We start from the raw sequence: 24661 nt of genomic DNA, 5'->3' as shown, positions 1-24661 counted from the left end.
AGGCATTCCAAATGGCTGAGGACCTATGAGTGTTAATCTCAGCCTCTGACTGGGCCAATATGAACCAGTCGTTGAGGTAATTCAGGATGCATGCTCTCTTTTGTCTCAGAGGGGAGAGGGCCGCACCCATGCACTTTGTAAAAAGTGCACGGGGCCAGGGACAGTCCGAATGGAAGGACGGTATACTGGTAACCCACCCCCTCGAACGCGAATCTAAAAAATGGCCTGTGATGGGGGGCTATCTGGATATAAAAGCAGGCATCTTTCAGATCCACTGAGAAGAACCAATCCCCTGGGCAAACCTGCGAGAGGATTTGTTTCAATCTTGAATGGCCGTTTCATTAAAGCATGGTTCAGTTGCCTGAGATCGAGGATGGGCCTGAGGCCACCATCCTTCTTTGGAAGGAGGAAGTAGTGGCTGTAAAAGCCTGACTCGCTGGTGGAACTGTCTCTACAGCTTCTTTCGCCGGCAAATTCATAGTGAGTAACCTCATTTGATTGTGTTCAGAACCCATCTGGACACTCCAGGGATGGCTTTCCAAGCCTGAGCCCAGGTGGCGAGGGGCCAAAGCATTTCGGGTGACAGGCCGCTGTGCTGAGACAGGGGACTGATGCCCATAGCATTGAAATGTAAATACTTAACCCTTAAATAACCCTTAATGTAAATACTTAACCCTTTCCTCCTCTGCCCTGAGGCATCAGGACTGCTTCTCCTTAATCTCAGTGAGATTGAGCTATAAGTGGCGCACCGGCCCTACTAGGTTGGCCATAGAGCAGCCAATGGCTTGGGCGGTATGTAGTGTATGTAGTGCAGAGGTGACCTTAAAAAAAATGTCCGTGAGCACAGCAAGGCAAAACTCAGTGAGAGCGTCTGTCTTTGATAAACGCGGCTTGCCATGGACACGGCCCCGGCAAGCGACACGCTCAAAGGCATGGCATTTTAAAACAAACAGCGGTGAAAACACGCTCTTGTACAATACAGTGAAAGCATGCTCTATGAGTCTCGCCTGATAATCACAGGCAGAGAAGCGCCATACTGAGCAGTGTGAGCAGCACTAGGGAATCCCCTTGCTGCAGGGAGAGTGAGACATGCGGGATGTGGACCGTCGTGAGCTCACTTAGTTCCGTTCTCTCAGCCCTGTGACTCCATAATTTCTTTGTCTCAGACTTTGAAAGGAAGAGAACGGTGGAGAACAAGGGGAGAACCTACTTTCTGTAGACAAAGTGGTCCGTGAATACAGCGAGTTGAGACTTGTGCTCTTGCAGTGAGAGTGTCCATCTTTGATGAACACGGTTTGACCTGGCCGTGGCCCCGGCAAGCAACATGCTCAGAGGTGTGGCACTTTGAAGCAATGCCAGCGAAAAGATGCTCTTTTACAGAGAAATATGCTCTATTAGTCTCACCTGATAGTAGCAGGGGAGAAGCGTCATCCTCAGCTGCCGAGTTGTCAGCGCTGTTCTCAGCTGCAGGGCTGTCAGCGCCGTTCTCGTGAGCAGCTGGTTGAGCAGCGAGCAGATGGTCTCAGCGAGTGCAGCCATGGCGTGGGTGCGTCCCAGGCAATTGATGCACTCAGCTCAGTCCGAACTGCAGTCAGGAAACATTTGACATAAAACATCGCTGCTCTTTTAGACAGAAAGTGCTCTTTCTGTGCTTTCGCCGGATAGCTGCAGGGCAGAGCGCTGAGTCAGTTGCGAGGCGCCGTTGGTCCGCTGCAGAGGTTTGCTTCAACAGCGAGTAGAGAGGCTTTTGTGTTTGTTCAGTGAGATTTGCTCGCTTATATAGACGGGTAGCCCCGCCCATTTCCGCGGGCTGCAGTGCCATAGGTTTGTGCAGTTTCACTGTGTGATTCAATCAGGCTTCAGTATTTCAGAGAAAAAGGAGTTTTCCCATAGCGTCAATTATGACGCAATATGAGTGAACTGTATCGATAGGGAACAGCATACTTCTCTCTGGTGACAATGTCGATCTCCAATAATTTATTCCAGTTAAACTCGGCCCCTATCTTACAATCTACTGCATGCTCACATTCACATGACTCCATCCAATCAACAACTGTTGGACAGAACCAAGTTACCATTCTACATTTTTTTTGTGCATCACAATACTGAAGTAAAGATCTGTCACTACTTCCGTTACATCGTGACTTTAAAACTATGTCGAGGAGTAAGTCTTACCCTCAGGACCCACAGTAGAAACAATAAGCTGAATTATATCCACGTTTCCTCCGGCTGAGGCATAGTGCAGTGGGCAAGCTCCATTCTCATCCCTGAAGCTTAGTTGTTCTGGACTTTTCTGGATCAGGTTGTCAATGGCAGAAACCTTCCCTTTGAAAGCCAACTGAGGAACAGATTATAAAAGCATCTTGCCAAGGAAAGGTGAAGCACAGCATAAGTCAGTTTCAGTAACCTGGTATTTTTTCTGGCCACTATTGTACTGGATAGAAAACTAAACATATAAACACATGCTGATGGCATCATCTTCTGTAAATATTTGTGTTCCCCTCCGCCCTCAGCTCTCTAAAATATATATGCAGGAGAAACAACACGCACCTCAAACACATCCACAGAATCCAGGTCTGTTTCCTCTGTATTTATCACACATTTGTAGAAGCTGTTTTGCCTCACAAACGCCTTTCCAACCTGCATTTGGTGATCTTAGTGAGGATATTCTGTAAAGACAATTTAATTAGTGATATTAATAATAACCTCAGAATGGCATCGATTGTGTTTTCTTTTAGTGGCTGCTTTTGTGCGCTGATGCCCAAGGTTGAACTGAGAGCAGGTGATTGGACTTGCACACAATAACCTCACCAAAAGGTGAAAGTGATGTCAGTCTACCATGTCAGTTCTCAGAGAATAGCATGAGAAAAGCATTGTAGCAATAAAAGAGCCTCTCACAGATATTAGTGCACATCTAAGAAAAAAGTATGAATCTATACAAAAAGTAAAATTTCTGTAGAACATTGCCTGAGGTGTTCAGGCCATAAAACAAAAAAATGAAGCTTCCACTTCAGTGAATCTGTTTACTTACAATGACAACTGTAACAACTGGCTTCTTTATTGAGGGCGGAATTACTTTTTGAAAGTGTGATTCAAAATTAATTATTGGTTTTGTTCATTTTTTATATAATAACTATAGGTAATATAATTTATTTTTGCTATCAGAGTATTTATGTCAGAGTATTTATCTGACATAAAACAAACACATGAGAACATACTTTACACTACATTTAACTAATAAAACTCGAAAACAACCAACTTATATATATATATATATATACAACATATATATACAATAACTGTATCGAAACCCCTTTTTTTTTGGCTTTTAGTCCATGTGCATAATCACTACAGTTCAAAAGTAAAAGTAAAATCTGTAAGATTTGTCTGTAAAAAGTCTCTTATGCTCACCAAGGCTGTATTTATTTGATGAAAATATTGTAAAAACAGTAATATTGTGAAAATATTAATTTAAACCAATTTACTCTTGACCAACTGAATGCATCCTTGCTTAATTATTATTAAATAAATTTTTTTTAACTTTTAAACTTTTTAAATTTTGTATATAGATAGTACAATTTTTTTTTTTTTTTTTGTTATCAGAGTAGCAATAAAACAAAACATAAACAGTGAAAAAACAGATACATATACACTAAATTGAAACCAGAAAACAACCAACTTTACAATTACTGCATCAAAAACACACATCTTTTGGTTTTTAGTCCATGTGAGTTAACTTTGAGGACATCTAGCATACTGCTAAACCTGGACAAAATTAATTTTTAACAGATTTATGCATGTAAAATGTAATCTTTCAGCACGATAATATCGATGACTCATCCATACTGACTCATTTTCTCTAGAATAGGGCTGTCCCTCCTTCGAATACCACCAACTTCTGAATAGTAAGTTGCAAGTCATGGCTCATTGACGTGATGTAAACTATGGACTTTTGGAATTTAAATTGGCCCTGTTTTTTCAAAACAGTTTAATGGAAATAAATTATTCAAATAAAATCGATTCTCTAAAATGATTTTCCAAGACTATATGAGAATAATCAGTCAGTGCTGGAAGTAAAGAAGCTAAGCAGGAATATCAAATGGAAACAACTGCCTGTCTGATTGAACTACAGAAAAAGCTTTATTCCATTTCAACTACTGTTTACAGTTGTTACACATCCACGTGCTTTTAAATTCAGATCAAGACAGTGCACTGTGCATCTTTTGTGTGAGACTGTTCTTGGAAAATGGTCCAATTTGGGAACTTTGTAAAAGAACATCAAATTTTCAAGGAAAATACATTATATCCTCTGCCAGATAAGTAAGCTAATTGATGAGTTTCCGTCTGTGTAATTTGCAACAGACACAGTAAATACAGGAAGTCTTTTTATATTCAAGATGAAGTACTAAAGATGGTTGCCAAGCAGTGAGCAAACACTGCTAAATGAGACAGACCCAGACTACTGTAAACGCAGCAGTCTGCTCTTGGAATATGGCCCATCGCACAGGTGTGCAGAGATGCAAATTGTTTCCTTTTGTTTTTGTTGTCAAATAATTTCAGGACAAAATACACTTTGTAGTTCTCTTACTACAAATAATGTACACTATAATGTGTGTTACCGGTCTTTAATTCATCAAGCATGCAAGCCATACCTCTTCTAACAATGACTCATCAAAGTTCATCATTAAAAACTTGTCAAAAAAAAAAAAGCTTACCAGCAACAGTATAACAAAAATAATAAATTATAAAGAAAGAAAAAAAAATGTTTTATTCACAATAGTCAATGAAAAATAGCATTTGTGAAATTAGAGTTGATAGCGATAGCCAATTAAAATATTATTATTAAAAATATATTTACCTTAAGATTTATACCAAATCATACACTGGTATTGTACTTATATAGGCTAATGGTAATTGAATACTTACTAATCATAAATCAAAAATAAAGTCAAAATAAATAAAGTCATATATTTTATATCACATACATCACAAACTACTTGTTTAAATAACATAAAGAGAAGGAGGAACTTTTTCCTACCTAGCTGATGTGTCTGTTGAGCAGTTGTGCGCTGTGGTCCTGCTCTCTCTCAGTATGAAGTGAGTTATATACTGTGTTGGTTGAAGGAGATCCAGTTACAGTGGCTCTCACTCAGAGGTAATGTCATCTGACGCTATCAGAATAGACCATGCTAATTTGACATGAGACTTCAGTACTTCAAATGCTGGTAAATGTAAAAGTAAATGTCCAGACAATGGCCTGTGGTTTCCCATGTAATATTACTTCCCAGAACTGAAAAAAGGATTTTTGAAAAAAAGAAAAACTGCGGCTTGTGGCTTCCCTCAGAGTATTGAAATCTTTAAAATATGGATTTTTGGTTTGTCTTTGGTTAAACCTTTGCATTATTTAAAAGGAAAGGTTATACAAATAATATTTAAAAGATGATGACTTATTAGCTTTTTTAGCTTTTGCATGTTACACTTAGTTGGTTACAGATATTTTTCTATTGTTATAAACACCGATCAGGCATAACATTATGAACACCTTTCTAAAATTGTGTTGGTCCCCCTTTTGCTGCCAAAACAGCCCTGACCCATCGAGGCATGAACTCCACTAGACCCCTGAAGGTGTGCTGTGGTATCTGTCACCAAGATGTTAGCAGCAGATCCTTGAAGTCCTGTAAGTTGCGATGTGGGGCGAAGTTGCGGCAGTGGACAGGGGTCAGCATGGGCACCCTGACTGGTCTGCGGCGCAAAACCCAAACTGCGATGCACTATGAATTCTGACACCTTTCTATCAGCTTTTGCTCCCTACGTGCATCAATGAGCCTTGGCCGCCCATGACCCTGTCGCCGGTTCACCACTGTTCCTTTCTTGGACCACTTTTGATAGATACTGACCACTGCAGACCCCAGACTGAGTTAACACCCAACAAGAGCTGCAGTTTTGGAGATGCTCTGACCCAGTCATCTAGCCTGCCACAATGTGGCCCTTGTCAAACTCGCTCAAATTCTTACACTTGCCCAGTTTTCCTGCTTCTAACACATCAACTTTGAGGACAAAATGTTCACTTGCTGCCTAATATAAAAATATATATATATATATATATATATATATTTTTTTTATTTGACCCTATCAGATGCTTACAAAAAGAATTCAGGCATTGTCAAGCACATGTTCAAAGAGATGCCCTCAATATTAATCATATTTTTGTGGCTTGTTCTCAAACTGTCTGCCCTTTGTCTTTTGAACTTCCTAACATGTCCACACGTGACCTGATAAAGCTCACACTCCAATCTGTCTCTAAGGTAAATCCCCTTGATATTTTATCACAAAGCAGTCCTTTGCTACAAGATCAAATCAAGCTGGACTCAGCTGGACTCCCCAGGCTTTTGATCGCATGGATTATACAATATTCATTTGGGAAAAGAAAGACTGGAATTAAAAGTGGGCATACTGTTTATCAAAAAGGATTATTTGATAAAATACATCATTAACTTGGGATTACGTGTATCATGGGGGATATCAAGAATTACTGGTGTGCTTGGTTACTACTTGCATCATACGATTTCAACAGCTGAAGTTAAATCAAAATTCATGAATGTTTTGCATAATACACCACAAGTGTTGGTTGCAAGTGTCAACTCTGGGTAGGATACTAGATAATCAACATGAGGATCTTGCTCTTGGCAGTTTGTAAAACTCATCTGCAACTTTCATTACAGTGATAGTCCATGAAATACTCTCGAGTGGGCAGAAATATTTATGAGGTTTGGGCGAGTGAGTTTTGAGCAGCTGTTCCTACTTTATTATTATTTATAAACATAAGGGAGAAAGTTAAACACAGACGCATAGTTATCTTTTTACCATGTCAGAGAAGGACAAACAGATTGTCCTGTATCCATCTGTTCCACTTCAAGTCCATTCAAATGTTTGTATGTCCTTTATCATTTAAAATGAGGGATTGCGATTGTTATAACAAACAGCACGTGACTTGCATGCAAATGTTACTGGCTGTTTTTTGTCTGCTAACAATGTCATCATATGAGAATTCCGTTCAATGAATTAACAAATGTCATTTCCAACACATCTAAAATTATGTTGATAACATCCTGTGGTATTTGGTATAAAACTGCTGACTCATTTTGTCTTGCTAATGCTAATTTCATAGCTAATATATTATGTTTTGTAAAGACACAAACTTAAATAATATGAATTAGTGCTGTCAAATTGATTAATCGTGATTAATCTCATCAAACATAAAAGTTTGTATATGTGTGTGTGTGTGTGTATATACATACATTATATACAGTATATACACACACATATATATATATATATATATATATATATATATATATATATATATATATATATATATATATATATTAGGGCTGCACGATATATCGCATGAGATTGCCATCACCTGCTTTCAAATGGAGCGGCATTTAATAGACAGAACCGTAGATCACTGAAAAGCCACGCAATATCGCGTTCATATCGCAGATGAATCGCCTTCGATAATGAACACGATATTGCGTGGCTTTTCAGTGATCTACGGCTCTGTCTATTAAATGCCGCTCCATTTGAAACCATGTCCCTCACTCCTTCAGGGGCCATTTACACAACACCGTTTTCAACTAAAAATGGAAAAAATTGTATGCGTTTTGGCCATTCATTTACACGACAATGACAATTTGGTGGTCTGAAAACACAAACTTTTGAAAACAGGTTTCAAAGTGCAAGTTTTTGAAAACGGTCTCCATGTAAACAACAAAAACGTGAATCTGTGAAAATTCAATGGAGATCGTTTTGACAATGGTGTGGTCTGTACACGGAAAACTCAAAGGAAAAACTTCTCCTTTTTAAGCATATCGTTGTCGTGTAAACATACCCTCAGCCTTCACAGTCACCAGAGAAGTGCACACCTGCCACACATCAGCAATCATTACCAGCAATATAAGGCACACAAACACACACACCACTAATAGTTGACTGAGAACACAGACTCTCTTACCTGGAAATAGTCTACCATAAGCTTCAGTGATTGTCTGCAATGCTGTTATCCTGTTCCAAGTCATCTTCAAGTCATCCAAGTTGTTACTGCCTTCATGTGCTATTGGCATTATTGTAAATACGAGTTTCCTGGTTAAAAATTGGACATGAACGCCATCTCAAGTCATATTTACCACTGGGAAGCTCTGGGATAATTTTGATACCCAAGTTCCCAAGTTGGCCGTGACATAAACTTTAAACATGGTGGAGTTGGAGAACGATTGCTGCTGTGACAAGTAGAAGTGCCAAGTAGGACATTTCCAATTACATGTGAAGACAGCAGTAATAACGACAAGTAGGAAGTAGGACATTTCTGATAGCATGTGAAGGCAGCATAAGTCATCCATCGTCTCGTCTGCTCCCTTGTGTGTAAATGTGTGCCCAGATCTCCTGTAAGACAAAACCAGTTACCATCTTCACAGTCACCATTGCAGCTATTGATCCTGCTCTTCATTGCCTACCTGCATTGGACTATGTTCCTACTGCTTGTATTAATAAACTTGCCTGTTTATTGTTCATTCAACTCAACCGTCGTCATTGTGTCAAAGCCCTGTTATGATAACCACAGTGTAATTTTATGTATTATATTTATTTCACTCTTGTTCAAAAATGTGTGTGTGTGTGCATGTATGTATATTATAAGTTTATTATTTTAAGTTTTGAATGTTCATAATTTCAGATTAAAAAGGCCTGGAAAAGTGGTAAAAACAATACAATTCATACATATAAAAACATTTTTAAAAAGTAGCACAAAAATGGCCTATTAAAAATTTTTTTAGAACAGACAGCAAATGCTCTTCATAATTAATAAAGTTTTTTGTTTGTTTGTTTGTATTGTTAAATTGAAATCTGTTAGTTTAATAACTCAACCCTTGGCACCCAAATTTTCTACATTTTGTTAAGGTCTAGAGACTATTAGCTTAGCTGGTGTGTATTCAATATCGGTTCAGTTTTGTGGAAACACCTGTCATGATGATTGAATGTTTGCCTTCCCCAAGGTCATATTTCAATAATTTCCTTACAGTTTAATTACTCGACACTAGTAGCCTCAACAAAGCAAATAAAAATCACAATGGACACCATAAAAAGGTGTAATGTTCCTTTTAGATCCACATTCACTATCCTAGAAGTCAGTTTTAGACTTTCCAAAAGACAATTAAACACCATTTTCCATAACCATCTGTGGTTTTAAATATGTCTCATGTTCTAATAAATGTATCCAGTTGTCCTTCCTGACCATAGCATATTACTAAGTGCCTTTATACTGTAATAGGCCAATTGGACTGCATGTAATGCTTTTCACAGAACAATGAAACTTGATCTTCACACTTATTGTCATGGGCAAACTCCTCCAGATCCCCAAAAGGTCTTTGAAACTGTTGTTTAAAAGACTCAGGATCTGAGAATTATCAGCTTTCTATCTACATAACTGTGAATCCCAGGAGCAGAGAGCACTCTGTGGAAAGCTTTTTTGCTTGTAGTTTAGCTAGTACACTGACACAGACATCCTGGGCGAGTGGTAACATTAATAATCTGCACCTGTTGTACTTACAGAATCAAAAGCTATGATGTATTTTATCCCTGCAGTGACCTACATTGTAATGTTCGATTTACCACCAGATTTATTGCATCCACATGTTTTATGCATGTTTGTCTTGGAGAATTCATAAAAATATAATTTTGTGTCAATAACTTTAAAGCACCCATATATAACACTCTCTCTACTTTAAGTTCATGATGTTCCAGAAGTCTGCCTTCGGGCTCAATGTCTGATCCTTTACTTCATAAGACCAGACTGAGGTAAAAAGTTTAAATGAAGTTCAATCTTGTTCTAAAAGTTGGGAAAGCACTCTTAAGGCCAATTCACACTGCACTGACAGACGCAGACCATTGTGGACAGTCACCAGATTACAGAACGTCACTTCTCAGACATTCTAATTCCAATTCAGCATGTTCAATTGGCAAAAACAAGCTCTGACAGACGCCAACAGACTCTGACAGATGTAAAACACTGATCCGACAAAACCCGACGAAGTGTCTGTTGCCTTCTGTTGGCACAGTGTGAATTGGCCTTTAAGAAAAAAGGTTCAACGGGGTTCTATAGAACCCTATGGCAAAAAGGTTCTATATAGGATGTAACGATCGGCCCTATCGATTTTACATGAATTAAAACTGGGGTCAGATTATACTGTGTGAGCTTTTGGAGTGTTTAAAAAGATGAGACAGACAACAGAAATGAATAAATAAAGTGTATTTACAATATTTACAAGGAACTTAAAACAACACAATAAAACTAGAATAACTTAGGCTGTTTAAAAGCGTGGAGTCCGTTTGCACCATTCCCTAAAACAGTCCATAAGAATCCTAGCGTGATGTAAGTCCCAATGTGAAAGTGTCCACCGGTGTATATACAAAGTCCACAGAAAGTGATGTGATTGGCTGGAAAGGAAAGTCCATAAAAATAACTCCACAGTCCAGCTAGTGTGTTTGCAATGAGGGGTTAATTGTTTGCCATGCTGCCTCCTTTATACTGGCTTTCTTCCTTATTCCTGTCATGTGATCAGTCACATGGCAGGCAGACCCAGACTCATTTAAAGACATACACACATTAAAATAAGTAAGAGTAATAAAATGGCTAAGACAACATGTAACCCAATTATAACTCAAATATACATAAAACCATCATGTTATATATATTGAGCGGAAAAACAGTGTCACAAGGAGAAACATTCGTAATGCAATAGTAATGCAATTCGTAATCGCTTAGACTTTATTTCGACTTCCACTTTTTGACATTCTACTAACTATAAGTAACTTTGCAACTACATGTCAACTAACTCTCTTTAATTTTAAACTACTCTCATTAGAGTATTAGTAGACTGTTATAGTGTGTTCAATTTGTCCTCAGAAGTGGACTAACCCTTAAGCAAGTGTCCTCTTAGTTCCCACTAAGAACTTTAAACTGGAATGCCCACTCAAGTCAGAGATGCAACTAGAAAAAACTTGGGGGAAGCACAACAACCCCGACTTCAGAATCCAATATGGCTGCTTAGCACATCAACTGTATTGAAACAGTAGTAATATATTGTTTATTAGCACTTCTGTTCACCTCAATAGCACTTCATCTCAATAAACTCAATCGCCCACATAGTACTATCGAACTTCTATTTGTGGACATGATACTTCGGCATTATGTGTGTAAAATACAGGATTTTTATATGTTTGTATTCTTAAAGAGCAAGCACAACAAAGGTTTGCCTGGACACATCCATCTTAATTTTCTTTGACCTGTGTACTGGCACATGGTCAACTCGGGTGTGACGTCATTCCCAGCTATGACATCCCTCTTCTGAGGTAAATGGAACACAGCACTGGGTTAGGTTCGGGTTAGTAAAATAGGTTAACGTACTTGCAAAGTTACTTATAGTCAGTGGAATGTCTGTTGGTGGACCATTAAAATAAAGTGTTGGCAGATATTAAGCAGACAGTCTACTAATACTCTTAGTATTAGTAGACTGTCTGTTGACATGTTAGTTGACATGTAGGTGCAAAGTTACTTATAATTAGTAGAAAGTCTGAAATGGACTATCAAAACAAAGCTCATTACCGTTATTATGATTACATTATACTTTCATGTTTAACAGGTTATTTCAATTTTTAAATTTTTTTCTAGTAATAAAATATGAGCTTTTTAATTCATAAAATGTAATTAGAATAAAAAATTACAACAAAATTAATCTCTGCCTAACCACGGAACTAGGTAAGTGTTGCGATGCACACTCAGACCCCGCTGTGGGCCGCCTTGAAGAGAGGCCCACTGTGGACACGCCTGTGGCCCCTTTGGTCCCGCTTGCACAGTCTTTGTGAGCCTAGTTAGCACTCCCCAGTCCTCGCTGACTCATTCGAACCATCAGGCTCGGCTATGCAATTCAGTTCACCCGGCGTCTCCCCAAGTTCAGAGGCATCCAGTTCACTTCTGTGAAAGCTGTCGATGCTTATGTCTTGCGAGTGGAGATCACAGTCCTACTGGTGAAGGACGCGATAGAGCCGGTCACTCCAGCTGATTTGAAGTCAGGGTTTTACAGCCCCTACTTCATTGTACCCAAGAAAGGAATTGGGTTACAACCGATCTTGAACCTGTGAGTTTTGAACCAAGCCTTACACAAGCTACAGTTCAAAATGTTGACACAGAAATTCATTTTTGAGTGCATTGGTTTGCAGCGATCGACCTGAAGGACACATACTTTCATGTCTCGATTCTCCCTTGACACAGGCCGTTCCCGTTCCATACTAGCACAGTCCCGAGATCAGTTATGTGAACACAGGGACTTGGTGCTCAGTCACCTTAGCCAGTTGGGTCTTCGGGTCAACTGGGAAAAGCGCAAACTCCTGCCAGTGCAGAGGATCTCTTTTCTCAGTATGAAATTGGATTCGGTTGAACGGACAGCACGCCTCACAGAGGAACATGCCCAGTCGGTGCTGACCTGCTTGAACATGTTCAAAGGCAGGACGGCGGTCCCACTGAAGTTTTTTCTGAGGGCATATGGCAGCTGCAGCGGCAGTAACACCACTCTGCTTGCTTAATATGAGACTGCTTCAGCACCGGTTTCATGCCCAAGTCCAGAGATGGGCGTGGCAATGCGGCACTCACCGGGTGGAAATCACACCGGCCTGTTGCCAAACCTTCAGCCTGTGGTCGGACCCTTCGTTTTTACAAGCTGGAGTGTCCCTAGATCAAGAGTCCAGGCATGCTGTGGTATTCACAGATGCCTTTGCCACCAGCTGGGTTGCCACGTACAACAGGCATGCAGTCTCAGGGGTTTTGGACGAGACCCCACCTGCTTTGGCACATCAATTACCTTGAGTTGCTGGCAGTATGTCTTGCATTGAGTTGCCTAAAAAAGCACCTACAGGGCAAAGACATGCTGGTCCGTACAGGCAACACTTCAGCAATTGAGTACACCAATCATCAAGGTGGTCTATGCCTCCGTTGCATGTCGCAACTTGCCCACCATCTCCTCCTCTGGAGTCAGAAGCATCTGAGGTTGCTTCACGCCATTCACATTCCTGGCACGCTCAACTGTGTGGCTGACGAGCTACGAAGAGCTGCGCTCCCAGAAGAATGGGGACTCCATCCCCAGGTGGTCCAGCTGATTTGAAGGCGTTTTGGAGCTGCTCAGGTAGACCTGTTTGCCTCTCCAGAAACCGGACACACTGGCACACAGCTGGCCCTGGGGCCTACGCAAAGATGCATTTTCCCACTGTGCAGACACTGTGTAAAGTCAGGGAGGATGAGAAGGTCTTGCTAGTTGCGCCATACAGGCCCAACTGGACCTGGTTCCCAGAACTGATGATCCTCGTGACAGCCCCTCCCTGGTGGATTCCTCTGAGGAAGGATCTACTTTCTCAGAGACGGGGCACCGTATGGCACCCGTGTCCAGACCTCTGGAAGCTCCATGTCTGGTACCTGGACAGGACGCTGAGGTTCTAGCTGACTTACCCCCAGAGGGATGTAACAAAATCACTTCAGCACGAGCAATGGCGAGATCCTCCTCAACCTCCCTCCATAGCCTCTTGGAACCTTACTCTGCTGCTCAGAGCACTTCAGATTGTCCCATTTGAGCCTTTGCAGTCAGTTGATCTAAAGATTCTGACCATGAAGACTTTCCTTCTGTTTGCATTGGCCTCCAACAAGAGGGTAGGGGACCTGTAGGCATTTTTAGTCGACAGATCGTGCCTAGAGTTTTGGCCGGGTACTGAGACCCTGGCCTGGCTACATGCCCAAGGTTCTTACCACTCCTTTCAAGGACCAGGTAGTGAACCTGCAAGCACTGCCCCCGGAGGAGGCAGACCCAGCTCTTGCTTTGCTTTACCATCCATGCATTACGAATGTACATAGATCGGACCCAAAGCTTCAGGACCTCAGACCAGCTCTTTGTCTGTTACAGAGGCCAGCAGAAGGGAAAGGCTGTCTCCAAGAAGAGGATGGTCCACTGGATTGTGGATGCCATCCCCTTGGCTTACTAAGCACAAGGCATGCCCTGCCCACTCAGGCTGCAAGCTCACTCTAATAGAAGTGTTACATCCTCCTGGGCGATGGCGCCTCGCTGACAGATATTTGTAGAGCTGCAGGCTGGGTCACACCTAACACGTTTGCTAGATTCTATAGCCTTTGTGTTGAGGCAGTCTCCTCCTGTGTTCTCACCTCAAACAGTCAGAGACACCAAGAGGCCCCTGCCTATTGTCGGCTTGCTGCGGTATGTGCTTAATTCTCCAGAGAGTCCTTACTGGCAGACCCTGTTGAGTCCTCCAATCACCCTCGGCAGCCGGACATGGTGGAGCGTCTGGTGCCAGGCCTACATCTATTGTATCCATGTGAACCAGTTCTAGGCTGGGTGCCCATATGTGCGACCCTGAGGGGATCCCATATGTGTAACTTCCATGGTAAGCTCCTGAGAGGAAGCTCCGTGTCTTTCCCTTGGCAGAGTCCGCTCTGCCGTCTCTGCCATGTGTTGCCTCCTCCCAAACAGGGTGAGAGTCACCTCAGAGACTTCCATATGAAGTACAGCCCTTCAGGGTTAGTCCATGTGTATTCTCCACTAGACCTCCAGTGGAGGATGTAGCTTCCACAGAGAGTTCATTTTTCTTATGGAAAGGGTATTCTTTCCCAGTGTTATCCAAAGTTCACTGTTGTGGGCAGTGTTCATCTCTCTGCGTAAGCCATGTCCCATCTTCGAGAGGGCTCAGCAGGCTTACGCAGGACACTGGAGGGCGGCAGCAACTGTGGCACTTTGGTAGGGATCTGAGATGTCGAGAGTGGCCATCTCATCCTGTCACCACAGCTGCTGTACTGCTGCTGGGGTGCCAGGTCACCAACTTTGGCTTGGCTCCTCAGCAAAAACCTGAAGTATGCAATGCACCTGCTGCTCATTAAATACCTGCATCGTGGGACAGCGCAGCTGATGCAATTATCACATTTTAGTTACACTTGAAGTAGATTGGCCTCTCTAATGAGTAGGGTTGGGAACCGAGAACCGGTTCTCATCCGGAACCGGTAGTGTTTTTTGAAAAAAAAAGAAAAAAAAACCCGGAACCGTGCAAGATTTCTAAGTTTTGGTTCCGAAAACGGCTCTGGTGTGATGGGGGGGCGAAGTGCTGGGAGCGTATCCTTTAATAGAGACGTCTCACCTCATGAATATTATAGCAACGAATGTACTGAAAAGCCCTCGCACTACTCATATACGTCAGATATCAATGCAGATCGAGAGAGCTAGAGAGAGATGCACAAAGCTACACGATTAATCTTTAAAAGATTGCGTTCCCGATTTCATCACCCACATGATCTAATTTTAAATGACAACGATTCACCCATGTATATTAAACCTTTGACAAAAATAAAATCGTGACATTCAAATCTGCGTTCACGCTGCCGTTGATCTGAAGAGAGTTAGTCATGTGTAGATATAAACAGCTACACAAACAATCTTTTCAAATGCACAGTATCATTATTTCTGTGTGACAAATATTCCAATTATAACAGGAGTATACAAAAGCTTATTATTCAGATAGAAACGCTGATGTTACCAATCAAAATATAATAAATTACCTTCTGAAAGTAACTGGACTTCAAATAAGGACTATATTGATTGCATTGTTTCGCCACTAGGTGTTAAAAATGTGTCTATCACTGAATCTGTTAAGGGAAATAAAGGTAGATGCAAGAGCAAGTTAAATAATCTCATTTATTGAGCTTCACACACATATGGGTCAGAATATGTGGCAGACAGCAGGAGAGCGGTGACACAGGGACTTCGATGGGCTGTGGATCAGGTGGGTGAAGATCGTGCTGGAAGTCCAAGTGAGTGAAGATCGTGCTGGGGTCTGTGGATGTGAGGAGAGCCGTGAAGAATCCGACGAGGAACAACAGACGGGAACAAAACGCCACGAAGACTCCAATCCAGACGGAAGCACACACGAGGAACAGAGGGAACAAGACAGGGTACTCCAAACAACGATCTGACAAACACGAGACGAAAAACAGGGCATTAAATAGGCTGAGGTGATTAGAAACAGCTGCCGCTGATCAGACAATCAGCGGCGACGCCCACATGAAACAATAGACGTGACAGGACACACACACACACAGACAACAGAGTGAGACAGCTGATCGCCAACCGTGACAGTACCCTCCCTCCTAGGAACGCCTCTCGGCGTTCCCAGGAGCACCTACCTGTCGATTGTAATCATCGATAAGGGAGTGATCCAGGATGTCCCTAGCAGGTACCCAACTTCTCTCCTCCAGACCGGACCTTCCCAGTCCACCAAGTACTGAAATCCACATCCCCTCCTTCTTGAGTCCAGAATACAATTAACCGAATATGTGGGTTCCACATCTACGAGTCGCGGCGGTGGGGGAACCGGGGTCAGCGGATTAAAGTGTGAATGAAACACAGTTTTAATTTTAGACACATGAAAGGCAGGATGAATTCTCCTGTATGGAGGAAGTTTGAGACGGACTGCCACCGGACTAATGATTTTGGTGACAGGGAATGGGCCGATGAATTTAGGAGCAAGCTTATTAGAAACGGAGCGGAGCGGAATGTTCTTAGTAGAAAGCCACACTTTTTGACCCACGACGTATACGGGAGGCTTCGACCAGTGGCGATCAGTCTTAGCCTTGGTGCGCGCCCCCACCTGGAGAAGAGTCTCACGGGCTCTACTCCAAGTGTGGCGACACCTCTGGACAAAGGCGTGAGCGGAGAGGACAGCGACTTCAGATTCCAGACTGGGAAAAATAGGTGGCTGGTATCCTAAACTACATTCAAACGGTGAGAGGCCCGTGGAAGACACTGGTAACGAATTATGTGCATACTCAACCATAGAGAGTTGTTGGCTCCAGGAGGAAGGATTCTTGGAAACCAAACATCGCAACATTCTTTCCAAATCTTGGTTGGCTCTCTCGGTTTGACCATTGGTCTGAGGATGGAACCCCGATGAAAGGCTGGCAGTCGCCCCCAGTAACTTATAAAATTCTTGCCAAAATTTGGACACAAATTGGGGCCCCGTCGGAAACCACATCCATCGGGAGGCTGAAAACGTGAAAGACGTGATCTACGACAGTTACCGCTGTCTCCTTAGCAGAGGGTAATTTAGGCAAAGGGATAAAATGAGCCACCATCGAGAACCAGTCCACTACAGTCAAAACAACCGTGTTCCCCTGGGAGGGTGGGAGGGCGGTGACAAAATCTAGCACAATGTGGGACCAGGGTCTCGAAGGGACAGACAGCGGTTGGAGTAACCCATCTGGGGGTCGATTGGAAGTCTTACCAGTGGCACAAACAGAGCAAGCCAAAACAAAACTGCGAATGTCGCGAGCCATAGCAGGCCACCAGAATCGTTGCTTGACCAAAAAACTGGTTCGATTGTTCGTTGGTTCGACAATGCCCCCACTTGATAACACTGGACCTTAACTTCTCCGGCACAAACAATCAATTTGGAGGGCACCCGGGCGGAGGCGTTACCCCTTCTAAGGCCGTCTTGACCTTCGATTCGGCCTCCCACGTCAGAGTAGAGACCACTAATGTCTCGGGAAGAATACACTCGGGAGTAGACGGGCGTTCAGAAGGATCAAAAATACGAGATAAAGAATCGGGTTTAATGTTTTTGGAAGCCGGGCGGTACGAGAGAGAAAAATCAAAACGTCCGAAAAAAAGTGCCCACCGAGCCTGCCTGGAGTTAAGTCTTTTAGCAGATCTTATATATTCCAAGTTCTTATGATCAGTCCAAACGCCATTCTTCCAACGCTAACTTGACCACCAGCAACTCTCTGTTACCAATGTCATAATTGCGCTCGGCTGGAGATAAACGATGGGAATAAAACGCGCAGGGATGCACCTTATCGTCTGTGGGAGAACGCTGGGAAAGAACTGCACCTACCCCCACCTCTGACGCATCGACCTCCACCACGAACTGACGTGAGGGATCAGGGGCAATGAGAATGGGAGCCGAAACGAAGCGACCTTTCAGTTTGGTAAATGCAGTCTCAGCTGCATCGGACCACATGAACGTCGTTCTGGGGGAGGTCAAGGCGGTCAGAGGCGCGGCTAGTTGGCTGAAATTGTGAATGAAACGCCAGTAAAAATTGGCAAACCCCAGAAACCTCTGCAGGACCTTGCGGGAATCTGGACTCGGCCAATCCACCACAGCCTTAACCTTGTCAGGATCCATGCGAATTCCCTCAGACGAGACGATGTACCCTAGGAAAGTAAGTATTCAAAGTACCCCCTAGGGGTGTTAAAGGCGGTCTTCCATTCATCCCCTTTCCTGATGCGGACCAAATGATAAGCGTTACGTAAATCCAATTTTGTGAAAATGATGCTCCTTTTAACCTCTTGAAGGCTGAAGACATCAACGGCAAAGGATAGGTATTCTTTACCGTGATGTTATTCAGTCCTCTGTAATCAATACAAGGTCACAAGGAACCATCCTTCCACAGGACTTACTGAACACTTCCTTCAGATCCAGGTACTCCGCGGGCACGTTTGACAGATCCGCTGCCTTCTCCTGTAACACGGAAACAGAAACAGACGGACAAGCAGACACAAGACAAGACTCATGACACTGAGTGCTCCATTCCATAATGGAGTGCTGCCGCCAGTCCACCTTGGGATTGTGTTGTGTGAGCCAGGGGTGTCCGAAAACAATGGGAGCCAAGGGGGAGTCCATGAGGAGAAACTGAATGGATTCTGTGTGATTACCGGATGTGATCAGGGTTATGAAGTTGGTGGTGAGAGAGATGTTAGGAAGATTTTGACCATTGAGGGCATTGACAGAAATCTGCTCGGTGAGTGGAATGATGGGTAAATGAAACTTTTGTGCAAACTGTGTGTCCATGAAATTACCTTCTGCTCCGGAGTCCAGTAAGGCTTGACAGGTGAGCGTGTGAGTGGCCCATCTCAGTCTTACCGGAAGGAGAGTGGATGGTGAGGACTTTTCAGCGGAGATCCCACCCGATAGTAGCCTCTTCATTACAATCGGGCTCGATCTTTTACTGGACACGAATTCAGGAAATGACCCGCTCCTCCACAGTAGATGCAAAGTCCTTGGGATCTCCGCCTCTCTCTCTCCTCCCGGGAAAGCCGAGCTCTCCCTACCTGCATGGGTTCAGAGTCGAAGGCGAGGCCGACCGTGTCTCCAGCGTTGGCCGCTCGAGCCTCTGCACCACTGAACACGTGGTCAGACCGAGGAAGACGATCCAAGCGGTTGAGACGGGCATGTACCCGCAGGGCGAGATCAATAAGTCCATTGAGACTCTGAGGCAAATCCAGGACGTAAATCTCCTTCTGTACACGGTCGGCCAACCCATGCAGGAAGACGTCCCACTGCGCCTCCTCGTTCCATCTGCACTCCGCCGCCAGAGTCCGGAACTCGTTGGAGTAATCCGCCACCGTGTGACTTCCTTGTTTTAGTACCATAAGTCGTTGGGCCGCGTCCTTACCAGCGACCGCACAGTCGAAAACTCTCTTCATCTCGGCTGCGAGTGCCTGGAACGAGGAACAGCATGGATCCTGGTTCTCCCACACAGCCGTTCCCCACAATGCAGCCTGCCCAGTAAGTAATACGAGTAAGAACGCCACCTTAGACTCCTCCCTTTCGAAGGTACATGGCTGAAGAGAGAAATACATTGAGCATTTGTTCAGAAAGGCTCTGCAAAAATTCGGCTCACCGGCATAGGTTTGTGGGGCTGGTAGACGTGGCTCCGGCTGGTCTCCTTGCTCCGGTGGTGTGGGGGGAACGGGCGGCGTGGGCGGCGCAGCGGGACTACGCAGTTGTTGTAGTTGCTGAGAGAGCTCGGACACCTGTGTCACCAGTGCCTGCACAGCGCGACCAGTAGAAGAAATGCTCTCCTGCTGCTGATCCATCCGTGCAATACTGTGATTGATGAACTCCATCAGCGCTGCTGAACTTGCTGCATCCATGATCGTGGTCAGATCGTTCTGTCACGAGAAATAAAGGTAGATGCAAGAGCAAGTTAAATAATCTCATTTATTGAGCTTCACACACATATGGGTCAGAATATGTGGCAGACAGCAGGAGAGCGGTGACACAGTGACTTCGATGGGCTGTGGATCAGGTGGGTGAAGATTGTGCTGGAAGTCCAAGTGAGTGAAGATCGTGCTGGGGTCCGTGGATGTGAGGAGAGCCGTGAAGAATCCGACGAGGAACAACAGACGGGAACAAAACGCCACGAAGACTCCAATCCAGACGGAAGCACACACAAGCAACAGAGGGAACAAGACAGGGTACTCCAAACAACGATCTGACAAACACGAGACGAAAAACGATCTGACAAACACGAGACGAAAAACAGGGCATTAAATAGGCTGAGGTGATTAGAAACAGCTGCCGCTGATCAGACAATCAGTGGTGACGCCCACATGAAACAATCGACGTGACAGGACACACACAGACAACAGAGTGAGACAGCTGATCGCCAACCGTGACAGAATCATTCTTTCAGAAACAAATGAAGTCTTTATGAATCCAACTTACAAAAATATTGTTTCACCTGTCTGGATCTTACATGTTTGTTCAAGCATCTTATCTAATTTGTGGTAACACTTTACAATAAGGTTCATTTATGATCTAACCATGAGCAATGTATTTGTTAATGTATTTGTTAATCTTTGTTAATGTTAATAAAAATACAGCCGTTCATAGTTTGTTCATGTTACTTCACAGTGCATTAACTAATGTTAACAAATACAACTCTTGATTTTAATAATATATTAGTAAATGTTGAAAACATTAACTATCAAAGATTAATAAATGCTGTAGAAGTGCAGTTCATTATTAGTTCATGTTAACTAATGTAGTTAACTGTTAACTTTATTGTAAAATGTTACCATAATAATAATATTTTTGCATTTAGATCCTTCCTTCTCATTTTTGCCTGATACGCTATGACAATGATTCGCTGAGTCATGTTCAAAGTGTTTGTAAAACACTGTATAAACACACCTGTGACCTTATTACATCAGTATTACTGCATCTGTTTTTCTTGGCAACCATTCTACTACACTGCTGAAGAACTACAATGCTTGGCGGAAGAATTATTATTTGTTATAAATAAATTACTACAATTTTGTTGCTGTGTATTTATTTTATGAAACCTTGCCAAAGTATATGTACTGTAGTAGATGTTCTGTGCTGCACCCATTTTCTGTTCTAAAATCACAGTAAACCACGGCTTTTCGGGGCTTATTGCTTTATTTAATAATCTGTTTGTCTAAACCAGGGGTGGGGAACATTGATCCTGGAGGACCATTGTCCTGCAGAGATTAGCTCCAATCCTGAAAAAAAACACTCACCTACTTGTAACTTTAGTAATCCTGAAGACCTTGATTAGCTTCAGGTGTGTTTAATTAGGGTTGTAGCTAAACTCTGCAGGGCAATAGCCCTCCAGGATCAACGTTTCCCAACCCTGGGCTAAACTAACCGATTTACTAGAATGAATTGATTATTGAATGAATCAGACTTTCCAAGAGAGAGGACAGAGAGGTAGCATTTCTGCTTTTAGTTACTCCCATAATAGTATGGTTAGTTACTGCATAATAGTATGCAACCACACAGGTGAGGAAAAGGGTAACAATTTAGAATAATGGTCCGCCATTAATAAGTTACTATGCAGGAAGTAATGCAGGACTAATGAGTAGTGCTACCTACTATTAACTAATATAGAAACAATCAGTAACTAATCAGTAAGTAATATCACATTTAGGACTAAGATAGTTCCTTATTAGCTAATCAGTAATTGGAGAATGAGATTGGCATCATTAAGAACTAATAGGTAACTATGACAAATTATAAAGAATTACTAATTAATTACTAATCACAACATTAAAGTGTCTGAGAAGTGAGCAATTGTTTTTTTTTTTACTCTCAACGTGGTCATAAAATGCATCATTAATTACTCAAGTGTTACCTAGTCACTATGCAGGAACTACTAGTGATCTGGTCCATTATTTTAAAGTGAAAAACATCTTGTTTCTACATTAGTTAATAGAAGTAGCTGAAGTGTAGTACTACTCATTAGTCCTCCATTACTTCCTGCATAGTTATTTATTAATGACGGACCATTATTCTAAAGTGTTACCATGAAAAGGTCTGATAGGATCACAATGCATTATAAACATGCACGTATGATAATATAATATTAAATTGATGAGGATGGAATAGCAAAGAGTGCATTAAATATAGAGAACTCAATCAAAAGTGCTGAGAAAACTGTATCTTAGTCAGGAACTGCATATTTAAGTAGACTGCCACCTAACTTAATAATATGAGTCAGAATATATGGGACAGGAATGTAAGAAAAGAAGAAGAAAAAACTCAATTTATATTTATATTTTTTAATTTAGCAGAACCTTTTATCCAAAGCATCCTACAAGAGGGGAATAATACAAGCGATGCATCATAAAAGGATATAATAATATTACTAGTCAATTAATTATGTTCCTATGAAATATTGGTCTAATGTACCAATCTGAAAAAGACAAACAATTGAAAGTCACCAATATGTAGGCTGTGCTTACTCAAATACTTAAATCAGATACTTTGAGGCATCACACAAAAGTATGGAAGCCCATTTCTACCACATAAGAAAAAAAAATGCTTTGGTAAATCATAATTATGACATACCAAGTCATATTAATGAGATGAAAAGTCAAAATGATGACATTCTGTACTAAGTCATAGTTGAGAGATGAAAGCTGAAATTATGACGTAAAGTCATAATTGTGACATAAAAAGTCGACATTGACAAAAAAATCGACATTATGGCAAAATGTCAAAATTATAACATTTTGTCATAATTATGACTTAGCATGTCATAATTTTGACTTTTAAAGTCACAATTGACTTTTTACCGTCATACTTTTAACTTTTCATCCTATAAATACAGTACGACTTAGTATGTTACAATTATGATTTACCAAAGCATGATTTTTTTCTTTGTGTGTGGCAGAAAAAGGCTTTCATACAAAAGAGATCCACAGATGCTATAAACTGTATAGTCTCAAACAGGGTCTTTACAATAAGGGCTTCTCTGGCTGGTATAAACTTTTAAATAGCATGCTGGTGCTTATTTTACTATGTAATACCTTTAGTCATATTATATTACATAGCCAATAATCATGAAGATGATGTACATGTAATGACTGATCTCATTTGAATATTCAAAATCTAATTCAATGGTCAGACATCTCTAAATGCTCCAATGTTCTGTGACTATTTGCTTGTCTCTAGTTTGTTTGGGCTTCATTCCCTCCCCAAAAAAGAGGCCATGTAATGTAATGTAAGGCAATGTAATAGAGATACCAGTATTATAATAGTTGAAATGGCTCCCGTAAAATTCAGTTTTAAAGTGAAATATATTAGGCCTACCTTCTTTTTTTTCCTTTTTTTTCATCTGTTATCTGACTGCTAATGTAGGCCTTAGTTTCAGCCTCAGACATCACGCCCATCTGAACATCTGATTATGCTTGCATCTTTTGCTGTTTTACCAGTACTCAGTAAAACCTATTGGATTATAGCGTTGTGTTAACTGCATTTCACCGTCTTTCAGGTGTATCTCTTAAGCTCTCTGTGTGTGTCGGTTTGTAGTTTAAGGAGGATATTCCATTATGTCAGCCTTTGAGCTATAAGTCCTCTTAATTATCCGTAAATCTGTACTTACTGATAGAGCTGCAAAAATGCAATTGAGAAAAGCTACCTGAGTACTACAGGTTAAGCACATTACAAATGCATGCATGAATGAACATTTTAATATACTGATGCATATTTTCCCAATGATTTGAATCTAATCAAGCAGAATCAGTTCGAGCATAAGTTAAGTCTCTCATTGATGGCATTTGTTCACTTCTCAGACTCTTCCACCCGCTTTAATCTTATTTTCAGGCACACTACCATATGTCTCCATTTCTCTACCCCAGGCCACTTACTGAGAAAAAGCAACAGACAGAGTGACTTTTAGCACCGTTAGAGGCCATATAACCTCTGCACATTTGATGCTATTTGGCAGGAAGGGTATGAATGTATCAGCTCGAAATGCCTCGCTGTCAAGTGCGTCGACTAATGAAAGGCATCTTCCTCCCGTACCAAGCCAGTCATGAAGGTCAATACCAGAGGTCACGAGTGCACTCAAGCGTATGATTCCTTTCAGGCTTCATAATAAGGAGTGTGGTGTACAGTTTCATGACAGTGGATTGCAATTGGATAGAAAAACACTCTGCAGGCTTTCTGTACATGACTCTAATTGAAACTGACTATTTTTATTTCTCTTCCTACAGGAAAAACACAGCTATGCAATTCTGCAGTTCTGTGGTTAATTGTTTGAAATTGAACTAAAAATGAATTTGTTCTGCAAAGATTTCTTAATCTTTATTTGAATTTTTTCCCCATATTGTTGTACCTGATTTATACTATTTATATTTGTTTGCACAAAATAAATTAAGCACAAATTTACATATTGACTTTTTAATGTTTTTAAAAGAAGTCTCTGCATTTATTTGATCAAACATGCAGTAATATTGTGAAATAGTATTATAAT

At 41.8% G+C, this 24661-nt stretch overlaps 1 protein-coding gene across 1 annotated transcript in view; it reads right to left on the bottom strand.

Annotated features, from left to right (window-relative positions):
• trpa1b (transient receptor potential cation channel, subfamily A, member 1b) overlaps nucleotides 1-24661 on the bottom strand; it is a 241149-nt gene that overhangs the window by 39887 nt on the left and 176601 nt on the right. Inside the window, 2 exon segments of the mRNA XM_048175085.1 lie at nucleotides 2176-2338; nucleotides 2551-2669. Coding sequence (XP_048031042.1) covers nucleotides 2176-2338; nucleotides 2551-2646 — 259 coding nt within the window. The 5' untranslated portion in view covers nucleotides 2647-2669.

This window comes from Megalobrama amblycephala, linkage group LG22 (assembly GCF_018812025.1).
Source record: "Megalobrama amblycephala isolate DHTTF-2021 linkage group LG22, ASM1881202v1, whole genome shotgun sequence".
Taxonomy (NCBI): domain Eukaryota; kingdom Metazoa; phylum Chordata; class Actinopteri; order Cypriniformes; family Xenocyprididae; genus Megalobrama; species Megalobrama amblycephala.
The sequence above is the reverse complement of the archived record's forward strand: the minus strand, read 5'-3'. Positions and strand labels throughout refer to the sequence as shown.